This window comes from Musa acuminata, chromosome BXJ3-7 (assembly GCF_036884655.1).
Source record: "Musa acuminata AAA Group cultivar baxijiao chromosome BXJ3-7, Cavendish_Baxijiao_AAA, whole genome shotgun sequence".
Lineage (NCBI taxonomy): Eukaryota > Viridiplantae > Streptophyta > Magnoliopsida > Zingiberales > Musaceae > Musa > Musa acuminata.
Window position 1 is genome coordinate 6,457,626 of NC_088355.1, and position 12,375 is coordinate 6,470,000.

At 38.6% G+C, this 12,375-nt stretch overlaps 1 protein-coding gene across 2 annotated transcripts in view; it reads left to right on the forward strand.

Annotated features, from left to right (window-relative positions):
• Window positions 1-2,096: 2,096 nt before the first annotated feature.
• LOC103990276 (uncharacterized) overlaps window positions 2,097-12,375 on the forward strand; it is a 10,452-nt gene continuing 173 nt past the window's right edge. Inside the window, exons 1-5 of one of the 2 annotated variants that reach the window (XM_009409352.3) lie at window positions 2,097-2,281; window positions 2,376-4,926; window positions 7,590-9,365; window positions 11,292-11,544; window positions 11,621-12,375. The exon at window positions 11,621-12,375 is cut by the window's right edge and continues 173 nt beyond it. In XM_009409352.3, coding sequence (XP_009407627.2) covers window positions 2,518-4,926; window positions 7,590-9,365; window positions 11,292-11,544; window positions 11,621-12,162 — 4,980 coding nt within the window. In that variant the 5' untranslated portion in view covers window positions 2,097-2,281; window positions 2,376-2,517 and the 3' untranslated portion in view covers window positions 12,163-12,375. The remainder of the gene's footprint in view (window positions 2,282-2,375; window positions 4,927-7,589; window positions 9,366-11,291; window positions 11,545-11,620) is intronic. The other variant, XM_009409353.3, reaches the window with a different exon arrangement.

Here is a 12,375-nt window from a genome sequence, read left to right on the forward strand (position 1 = left end):
CACCTAAATTCGTAAGGGCCCTATGCGTAGGGCTCTAGTCTACCCCTAAGAAGCCTCTATTTCTGGTGTCGACTACTCCCCTTTTAACCATATCTTCAAGGGATAAAGAGTAGAGAGGAGAGAGATGGATGGCTATTGGTGGTGCAAGAGGGGATGAGACATGCTTCCTCATTCATGACCTGAGAGATATGAGTAATATGATCAAGAGCACATCAAAGAGAGGAGGAACCGTAAAAATGATGATGACCATGCATGATTTAGGATGTATCTGGTATTCATGATCACATTCGCAAGAGTCGAAAGAATAATAACAACATGGGTGGTGGGCAAACATGTAACTAGAGCTGTAATTAGATGTGATATAGAGAATAGAAGTAATGTGGTGTGGCTGAAGATGAGGCATGTGTTAGCATGCATAACAATGTATTACTCATGACAAAACATCGTGAAAGAGGTAATCTAAGTTGCACCGCTTCCATCCTATTGCTTCCTTCGAACACATTTGTCTCGTCCCATTCCTGTATTGTGAATAGTTGCCCCATCACCCTTCATCCTTGGAGGGGTGAGAGGGGCGATGTTAAGGGGAGTAGTCAACATCAACAATAGAGACTCCATAGGAAAAATGTTGGGGCTTTGTATAGAAGGAGGTGATGACCACGTGGAGCGATAGAGGCAATCGACGATATTACATAGTTAGACGTTGGGACAAAAGCTAATGATGATTTTATCTTTTAAAAAATAAGAGGCACTCTAAAAATAAAAAAGGACATTGGGAAAAAAAATTGAGGTTAAAAAAAAAAAATTTACATATAAAAATTTATCATATTAGGAAAAAAATACTAATAATCTTTTTTATAATGAAAAGCCACAACTGCAAGATATATTATAGCCTACTACTAATAATCATTTTGACCATCCATATCAGTTATTTAACAACTAAAACAAACCACATTCATTTATCAAAATTGAGAGTTTGAATCATATATTTTTGACACATGAGACATTAGTATTTATTTATTCACTCAAAAAAGATAATAATGGATAAAGTATCTCCATAAGATATCATTGTAATGTTAATTCCTCCTTCCATCCAAAGGTCCAAAATTACTGATTAAAAAATACGACTGTAAAGGTAAATTTATCCAAGTTACATAATTAAGACTCACTAAGTATAAACCAATTTTTTATTAAGAGTACTTAACAAGTCAAAAATATTCAAAATCAATCTAAAAGAGGGCGAAGATTAGATTCCCAGCAAGGAATCAAACTATTTAACACATTTGGTCTCGAATTATTCCCAATGGATCACCTTCTTTAATGCTCATTTCTTTTTTTCTACAGAAGTCACGTGTGACAATTCATTTTTAATGAGTTGTAACTCATATGCTGAGCAAAATGTGACTTAATTCGACTATATATATATATGTATATATATAAAACCAAATTCACATGAAACTGAAAGCTAATGACATTAGGATATAATAATGATAATTACAACTAAGTCTCCGCCAGAGAGAATGAAGTTTCTTTTAGGATTTGAAGAGGACCAAAATTTGCCCCAACAAAAGCTACACTACCAAGCCGTGGACCACAAGCGAAAGTACCCCATTAAAGGAGGGCATGGGCCCTACCAAACTTATATCGCATCAGAGAAGGCGGTGGAACGAAAGGTAAAATTTGGGAGTCGAAGGGAACGGGTGCCTATTTCCATCTCCCAATGGCACACTTCGTAAATTGATTTAAATGTATGAGCATTTACGGTATGGATTCGACCGGCAAAAGTGAAAAGGTCGAGTCGTCGTCTTTTAGAAATTTCCAACCCTCATGACTCGTCACGTGAACGGTCCATATTCCCGCTAACGTTAGCTCGGATCCCACCCGTCCGTATCATCGATCTCATCGATCTCGGCCGTGCGTTTCTTCGCGATTGGTGCCGTTAGGTCCTCGGTCGTCACCATAAGAAATGTAGACCGTCCGATCGAGATCCTACGCTCAATCAGTCCTGGTCCTTTTCCTTGTAGCTCGCTTTTTCTATTTCCCCATTTCCCTGTTTGCTTTTTTTTTCTTATTGTTCTTTTACGTTCGGAGCCATTACGTCTCCTGGAACGAAGAACCCTAGGCCCGGTACTTTTTCCAGGGTTGATAAATCACCGTCGAGAACATTGATCGATCGGGCGATTCCTGCGGGCAGAAGGCGGGATTGGACTGAGAAATCGGTTTGCCCGTCGATTGCGGATCCGATCGATGGGAGATTTGGCTTGTATCGTCTTTCTTGGTACAGGTATGTTGTTTTGGCATCTCCGGCCTCGATTGCTTCGTTGTTGCCGGGTGATCGATGGGGCAATTGAGACTGCTTGACGATCTTTGTCGTTTAGGTTTGTTTTAGGAGTACATTTGGCGTCATGCGGTCGGAGTTATGCTTACGGATCCGAAATTGGGGCTTCGCTCTCCTCGTCATGTGATGGGTGATAACATTTGGGGGTTTCTGTTTCTTTCATTGGAATTCAGGAATTGTAGATGGAAATTAGCTTTGAGAGGGCTGAAACATCCGATATACCTACGAAGCCGAGTTCTTTGGATCTCCAGAGCATTTGCGTGAAGAATTCAAGGAGCTCTGATCGAAAATCCTGGGCCGGGAAGGAGGTTTTGGTGTTGGAACAAGAATCCAGAGTTTTCAATAGGAAGCTTGGATCCGCGTTTGTGGAAGGAGGAGAATTTCTTTCAGAATCAAGAAGGAAACCAAGCAGAAAAGAGGCTTCTGTGAGCAGTCTCGAGCGTGGTTCTAAGAGGCAGCGCAACAGTTTAAATGTCTCAAGGCCGAAGCCAAACTATATTTCCTATGCTCAGAAGAGGGACAAAACCACCAACACAAGTGATGCGACACTTAATCTGGATTGGTCAAGTGGGAATGAACAATATTTAGAAACTGATCTTTATTCACAGTTGTCCAAAAAGACAGATCATACATCTTCAAGTGGTGGAACCTCTAAAAACGAGAATTATTTGGGAGAAGATCTCTTTATCCCGAAGCGGCCTAGGGGTATCTTTAAGTGGAAAAAAGCTAAAGACCCTATTAGCTTGGGAATTCCAGTTGGTAACTCTAATCATGAGTGGATTAATACTGATACCCAGGACCAAAAATCATCGATTAGTGTAAATTTAAATTCACCAGTGTTGAATGACAAGCAGAAACAGAAAGCTGATGATTTTGAGCCGAATGGGTTCAATAAAGATGATTCTGCTCCTTGCACTAGTGTTGAAAATGAGAGTCATTTTGAGGATGATGATAGAAAGGTTGGAATTAGAAGGAAGTTGAAGATGTCTGAATGGAATTGTACTGGGAATGATGCACCTCTGATAGACAACTCTGAGGATTCAGTTGGGGATTCTCTGGATGATGATGAGGAGAACCTTGAAGAAAATGCTGCTAGAATGCTTTCTTCGCGATTTGATCCAAATTGCACTGGTTTCTCTGGGAAGAGAACATGTGCAGCAGATCTGGTAGAAGGATCATCATTTTTGCAATCTGCCGGTGGTAGGTTGAAGGTCTTACAGGCTGAATCTTGTTCAGTAGATGCCAAAGGTCGGGTGCTTCGGCCAAGGAGGCACAATGGTAAAAGCTTTGCTAGGAAGCGTCGCCACTTTTATGAGGTTTGCTCAAGGGATATGGATCCCTATTGTGTCGTTAAGCAGAGGATCAGAGTATTCTGGCCTTTGGACAAAAGTTGGTACTTTGGCCTAGTCAAAGGTTATGATCCTGTAACTAGGTTGCATCATGTCAAATATGATGATCGTGATGAAGAGTGGATAAATCTCCAAAAGGAGAGATTCAAGCTGTTGCTTTTTCCAAGTGAAGTTTCCAGCAAGTTTAATTTTGGGAAACCAGGGTCCCAAGTAAGACAGAAGAAAATAGAAAAAAAGGTACAAGCCACACAGAGCACTTACATAGGCAACCTCCTGGAATCAGAACCCATTATCTCATGGTTGACACGCACAAATCACCAAGTTACATCCTCCTCATCTAGTACCATAAAGAAGCATCTTAGAGTTCGTCCTTTGAAGGACATCGGGCCATCTGTGTTATCAGAGCCAAGGGAAAATATGTCAGTGAATCCGTTGGATAAGAATCTAAATAAATTATTTTCTAATTTCAATGAGTCAGACCAGGCATGTGATTGGAATATTAACAGTCTCTCTAAGCTAAAGAGGAGTATTGGCTGTGAAGGCAGGAAGTTACCTTATGTTTATTTTAGGAAACGGTTTCGCAGCAGAAAGGATATTTTGGACACTAAAGTGGCACACAACGTTGCTCCTGATGGCCCAGGTGGTTCAATGAGCATTTGTGCTTCCATTGCCAACAGCACAACAGCTATAGAGAGATTCAATATAATTTTGACATGGTTGGAATTCGGAGAAGTAATATTTGAGTCGAGCTTACCACCACAATGTTCTCTGGCACTTGCTTTTCAAAAAGAAAGCATTTGGCTCTGCCAATCCCTTTATATTCTGCATCATGGTCAACTAGTTTGTGCATGGCCTACTGTTCATATGGAGGTCTTTTATATTGATAATGTTCTTGGGTTGAAGTTTCTGTTATTTGAGGGTTGTTTAAGGCGTGCAGTCTCTCTTTTCTGTTTGATCATCACAACTGTTAATGGGCATATTGTGAAGAGTAATTTCACCGACCCAGAAGTATCATGCTCATCAATTGGGCTTAGGATTTCAACATTGCACAATTTAGGTGTAAAACTTCTTTTTGTTTTGAATACCTTCTTCAATATGGAGAGTTTAAAATGGAGGCATCTTGAAGATAAACTGAAAAATCATTGCACAAAGGAGGCATTAATAACGACTGAGTACACTTGTTCAAACATCCATGAGCTCCCTGGCGGTCAAATAGTCCACAGTTCTGATATGTCACTTGAGGTACTCATTTCTGTTTCTTACTGGGCTGCTTTGCTGACAAAATGTAGTTGTTCTTAATGTTCTATGTAATTCATTTTACTCTTCTTGTGTGTAGAAATTTGTTTTAGCATTTAGAATGACAATCTCTCTACTCAGTCCGTATGAGCTTGGTGCTTCAGGTGATTAGAAATATTACATGATTTGAATTCCCTCTAGTGTTTAATCCTTATTTGCCCCTGACAAAGAGTATTAAGTGCACTTACAGAGGTTGCAAAGCATGTCTGGGACACTGTATTTAGCATCTCTAGTTATGAGCCCTGCAAAGAATAGTTATCAGAACCAAACTAGTCATTGGCCCGGCCAAGCTTCAGTTCACTGGGTCACTAATTGGCCAGTAGGTCAGCTAGTGGAATTGCAGAATTTAATGAAACATATTAAATACACACACACATATATAATGGCTTTACCTGTTTTTTTCTCTTCTCGTCCTCTTCATCTTCTCCTTCTCCTTGATTTTCAATGGATAAGCCCGGTTTAATACTGGATGGTAGAGCAGTAAAACCATTCACTTCTTGTACAACTGCTAAGGTTTTATCACAATACGGTAGCTATGGCAAACCAATTAACTCATTGATCTTTTGCACAACTCCTCTGAAGTAAACCTATATCTATTAAGTACTACACTTTAAAGGGATTCAAATGGGACTAGACAAAATTTACAGCTTCATGTTCGAGCTGCTCATGCAGGGAAGTAGGCCTTCTTAGCTCCATCTGTTGATCATCCATCATCCTTTTCTCCTTGTAGACGCAATATTGTTCCTCTCGTCCTCTTCTTTTTATTCCTCTGCTATCTTTTTACTTCTTTATCTCCTCATCCTTTCCTTCTCCTTTTCTTCTCAGTGCGATCACCATTTTTTACAATTTTCCTTAATTTATTAAGTGGAATTACGATGAAGAATTACTTTTATGCTCCCAATCATTTTCCAATTTGATTTTGGAAAGAAGGGAATTAATGCCTTTTTTAAATATTTAAAACTGGTCGGTTCATGCAAAACAAGTTAATTCTTATTTTTAACTAAAATTCTGGTTGAGTTGGTTGGTTCATTCTGGTTTTTTCCCTGATATTTTAATGGGACTCACTTCTCCAAGAGCCTGGTCATGTTTTTCCTTGTCAGAGTGATCAGTGCAGTCCATTTCTGATAAATATGCTGTCAAGTAAGCATGTTTCCTTTATGACATGAGGCTTTTTTCTCGTTAGAGATTATTCAAGGATTTAGTACATTCTGAAAGGAACAAAGAAATCCTGGTAACCTGTGGTGTCGATTGTCTGGATCTAGACAAAGTGTTTACTTGTAAAGTGGTTGGATTGTCTACGAACTAAGTTTAACTTGTCACATTGTTCTAACAATGTGTGAGAAGTAGAATTGTTCTTCCTGGCTTGTGCATTATGTTGTTCTGCATGACTCCAAGCCAGATAATCTGAGATATTATCTAGATGTCATAGCTTACCAAAATTAAATGACAGATATGTGTATGATTGCGAGGTATAATTCCGACCTTGTGAAAAGTTCCTATTTGCTTGTTTTAGGTTTAAATAAATATAAACATATTCTAAAATAGGCAAAATCATAATTGGAATAATTTGTAAATTAACTATTTCTGAAGAATACCTTGGACATGCTTTTAAGTCTGTTGGCTGGCATTTGTAGTACTTCGACTTTCTTGTGCGTGTTATGGCATCACAATCTCAATGTTATTCAACTACACCTACATGCATTGTACTATGCTTTTGTCTTAGATCTAATAAGTAAATACTTTTTTAGTTCATCATTTGATTAGTCAGATCCATGAGCAACAAATTGAACTTGGCATATTCCTTGTATTGTTGTCTGGAAGGTGTAACTGCATATCTGGAATGTTTGTACCACAGAATTTTGAATTTTGATGGACTTTAGTTGTTTAATGCCTACTAATTCCTGTAATTAGTTAACTTATGTGTTATAGTGTTACACTACCTAATTTTGCATTTGGTGCAGTTCAAGACTTTAAGCACTGGAGATTTGTCATAAACATATTATAGTTGTTCTAGTAGTTTTATATTAGGCAAGCATCTAGTTGGTAAGGAGCAATGCCCAGAACCTTAAAACTTTAGGCTCATATTTATTTGCCTGACTTCAAATACAATTTATGTTGTTTTAATTGAATAAGAATGAATTTTGCATATGCATCTGGTATACTTTTCTTGGTGCAATCATGAGAACAGCAAGGTATTATTTCACTCTAGGAACTTTATAATTGTTTTTACTGGTCCATCTTGGAAAATTATTGTGCCAGATGGGCCTGATGAAATATGAAATATTTGGGAAAACTGGATTTGTTGTTGGATTTAGGCAAATGAGTTTTGGACTTTCTATATTGATGTAGTTGATATCCGAATATACTGTGAGCTGTCTTTGCAATTATCCATTTGGTTCTCAAAGCCTGTGCAATAGTTGGTTTAGATAGTTTCTGATGTCTTTGCTCTTTCCTGGTGATTTTTAGGCAGTTAGAAAGGATGCTCTTCTTTTATATTAAAGGCATTCTTTACATGTCACTCAATAAACTTGTATTTAAGCCAATATCTACTTCATCAATTAGTGAGTCTGGTTTGACCAATCTTTTATGTCCTTTTTCTTCTTTTGCAGAGATTCTGGGAAAGATCAATCCTGGTTCATAGGTCCAATCCGGAGAAATTGGTTGATACAAGTACAAATTCTGTTATTCACTATTTGGCTCAAGAACATGAGAAGCCTCTTCTATGTTCCCAATTTTTTGCTGCTGGGCCTTCATTTTCACTCAGTCTGCATCTGAATTTGCTGGTTGTGAAAGATCCATCTTCCTTTTGTTCTGAAGACAACAATTTAGTATCTTCACAAAAACACACAGATAATAATGATAAATTGACAGCTAATGGCTGCTCTTCTGCTGAGGACCCATCTAAGCAAGCTGCAGAAACTCTTGATAACTCAGGGCCCTTGTTGAGCCAGGCACCAGCAAGTCATGGAAGACCAAGCACAGATGCTTTGTGTGCTGAAAATGATGGTAATTTGAATGGATCCACTAAGAATTTTTTCACTAGTGAGGTTAATGTGATTCGAAATGCTGTAGGTGGTAGTGGTAATGGGGTGAAAAGCACTGGCGATGCGGGTGCTATTCAGTTTGGAAGATTTTCATGCAAGGCTGGAACATCACAATTTGTTGAGGTTTCCTGTTCTGAATATCCTAAAGGTTCCTCTCCAGACAAGTCCCTTGATAGAGGATGCAATTCTTGTATCAATACTGCAAACCTCAAGGCTCAATTGTTTGATGAAGTTGAGAATCATTCTCTTCATAAAGGATTGCTGATTGCTCACCCTGCATCTAACTTAGTCCTTGAAATGAATGCACACACGATACACAATCCAACTGCTCCGCGAAGCATGTGGCATCGCAATCGCCACACTTCACTTTCACGGACATTTATTCATCCTCCAAAATTTGGTTCGGAAGACCTTGTGGCAAATGGCCCTACTAGTCGCTGCAGGAGGCGTCGAACTCAAGTTTCATATTCACAGTTATCTGTAGGTTATGAACATTCTGCAAAACCCCAAAACAATCACCAGAAGGTACAACCTCATAGAAAAGTGAAGACTCTTCTTGCAAATATTTCATCAGATTGTTCTAGAAGTCCTCAAAATTATCTGGACTCAGTAGACTGTGCTGCTAATGTCCTTGTTACTCATGGTGACAAATGTTGGAGAGAATATGGAGCCAAGGTTCAACTTGACTGTGATGATAAGAAGAATTGGAGAATATGTGTAATGGTTTCAGGGGCTACCAAATATGTCTACAATGCACACCATGTTCTGCAGCCTGGATCCACAAATCGTTACACTCATGCAATGATGTGGAAAGGAGGAAAAGAATGGATGTTAGAATTCACTGACAGAAACCAGTGGTACATTTTCAAACAAATGCATGAAAAATGCTACAACCAGAATATTAGGGCTGCATCTATTAAGAACATTCCCATTCCAGGAGTTCACATGCTTTCAGATGGTGATGATGGTTATGTTGAAGTGCCTTTTGTGCGTGGTTCATCAAAGTACTTTCGACAGATGGGAACTGAAGTTGACTTGGCCTTGGATTCATCTCGTGTGTTGTATGACGTTGACAGTGAAGATGAAAAATGGATATGCACAATGAGAGTTACTATGGATGCCATGGATGGTAAGATGCCTGAGGTTACAGAGGATATCTTTGAAAAGGTCATCGACATGTTTGAGAAACTTGCATATACTCTACAGTCCGAGGAGTTCACCAATGATGACATCGAAAGATACATGGCTGATGTTGGACCAGCAAACGTAGTCAAAGTTATTTATGAGTATTGGAGGCTGAAGAGAAAGAAGAAAGGTTTGCCTCTGATTCGGCAATTTCAGGTGAGATTTGATTAGTCTACATTCTTTATCATTGTATTTTTTTTTCTCTTGTGAATAAATTCATGCATATGCTGGATTAAATCTACTGACAGTGAGATGATTGCTTATTAGTTGTTTTAGACTGCATATGTTGTAGCCTTGTAGGTGTTAACATGACTGCTGCTTGCTTGAAGTCTAGTCCCCACAACTATTTTTGTTCACAGGTTTTCATTTTTGGCTTCAGACCCGCTCATTGGTCAGATTTACCTAGTCCTGTTGTGATAAGGCATGCCTAATACCATGAAGTTTGCAGCTAATGTAAACTCTATGTCATTCACCAATTACTGTTAACAGTTGGAATTTTCATTTGCTTAGTATCTTTTTTATTGGGTGTCAAACTTTCAACTGGCAAAGTTAAACGTTGAAACCAACAAATTGCTGTCAGTTCTATCTGAAGTGTAATCTTATATTTATCACTCATTTGGTTGGTCCAAGAATGCCAAAGAAGGAAGACAGACGAAGTGAGACATAACGAGGATGACCTATGTACACCATTCATCCAGGGCTTTCTTGGTCAGTTCACTGGCCCTCCCAATTTGATCTTCCATTTTCAGCATGACTCACCTGATCCATCACCTATAACACCTTCGCTGACGGAGGAAGTCAAAGTCCAAAGAGTGGTGGCTAGCCACGGAGTTGACTCCAATAGTAGATGTCAAGAAGGGGATAGGCAGTTAAGGTGCAGGACTTGTTGCTAGCTACTAGGAAAGCAACTTGCACACTAGCTAGGGGAAAGACATGTCATGCAGAAAACAGGCACTAAGAAGAAAGAATTCCGTTGACACTTAAAACTTTTTCCCTATCCTCCTGCTATTTCAAAAATTCCCAAAAAACCTTCTTTTGATATTGAATACAAATCAAACTGCACCCAACCAACTCAACTTAAAAACAGGGGATAACTCAGAATCCAAGACGAGACTGCAAAAGCACTGATCCAATCATTCAGAATCCAAGATCACCTACTACGAACAAATCAACTGCATTCGGACTGAGGAAGTCAAGGTGCATAAAAGAAAATGTAAATTGGGGGCGGCTGACAAAACAAGTTTTAGAACAAAGCAGAAAGAAAAGCACCAAGAATGAAATCAGTACTTATCTTTTTCGACCCAAGGGGCCTGTTTAGAATAGACTGAAATGACAAAAAGGCTGAAAGACAACTCTCTCTCATTAATATTACCAAGAAATGCAGAAATATAAAATCTACTTTCAAGGACTGCTACTCTATAACTCACTAATTTTTGCTATATCTGTAGAAATGCAAATTGTTGCTGTATGAGTAGGAATAGTGGCATCAAGGGTAATATGTTTGCCAGGAAAAGAAACCAGAAACAGGTTGAGTTGATTGTCTGCGACTTCTGTGGGATTGGCAATTAAAGAGATAATAAATAGAAATGGCTGTCGCCATGAAAAGGATAATCAGAACTCCAGGTTCAAATTTTTTTCCAGTGTAGTTATTCAGAAGCAGAATCTACCTGTATGATTTTTTTTTTTTACATTTTTTAATAATTTTGAACATGATATGATTTTCATTTGTTCAATATTTTGTGAACCCTCAAGGATTTGAAACAACTATATCTTTGAGGACCAAAGCTCAGGTTTTAGTTGAAGAACCAAGTAAAATAGCAAGCATTGTTTACAAGGTTGCTAAAATAAAATAAATTGCTCAATTGTTCAACTCTCGTTTTTGATCTATGTAGTCATAATTTGCTTAATATAAATGGACTCTTTTGTTTGGAAGGTAAGAATGATTCTTACCTATGATTATGATCATCCCATGTATTGTGTATAGAACAGTTTTATTTGAGGACCTTTCAAGTAAATAGAACACTTCTATTTTGGTACAAGGAAGCATTTAATATCATATGTTCTCATTTCATGGCTTTTCAGCCTCCTCTGTGGGAATGTTACCAGCAGCAACTAAAGGAGTGGGAATCAAGCATGAACAAAATGCCGATCCAGCCTGAAGGTTGCCAGGACAAAGCATCTTCTCAGAAGAAACCACCTATTTTTGCCTTCTGTTTGAGACCACGAGGCTTGGAAATACCAAACAAAGGTTCAAAGCAGAGGTCTCATAAGAAGCTTATGTTCACTGGTCATCATAATGCTTTAATGAGAGATCAAGATGGTTCCAATACATTTGGTACTCCTATTAATTTTTCCATTTCTTTTGGTTCTTTGTTTTCTTTATTGATAATGTCTTACTGCTTTTGTGGCAGCAGGGAGAAAAATCGATGGAGTTTCAGTTGGTGAGGTTGCTATCTCCAGCAATGAATCTTCTGATTCTTATCATGGGCTTCAGTACCGATCTACCTTTTCACCAAGGGATACTGCAAGCACAGAATCTTTATATACTAATGATGGTTCAGAGAGATATCCAGAACCAAAGTTTTACAGAAATATTTCAAAAAAGATTGATGCGTTCCTATCCCCGAGGGATCCTCAAGAAACACCATTGTCATATAACCAAAGATCAAATAGAAATGGAATCAATAAACGGAGTTATGAATTTTGTGAATGGTCCAGCATAAAGCAATCTCAATGCACTGGATTTCAGAGACATCACACTGACATGGATGAGTTCAGGCTGCGCGATGCAACAACTGCAGCTCAGCATGCATTGAACATGGCTAGACTTAAAAGAGAGAAAGCACAGTGGTTGCTACACAAAGCGGATCTTGCGCTTCATAGAGCCACGGTTGCAATTATGACTGCAGAGGCAATAAAAGCATCTGAGAAGGATACTGTTGGTGATGGGTAATACGAGGAATCAGGGATATCTTGGTCAGATATATGACAAATTGATTTTTCATGTGTTTTATCAGTTTTCTGGATAAAAGCTTCTTTGGAGATTGGTTTTGGCATATTCGTCTTCGAGGGCCTCTGATTAGTGAATGTTTGATGGATTCCAAGTGTTGTCGATATGGGAACCATGCAGAGACAGAAATGGGTTTTTTTGAGAATTTTGTTCAGC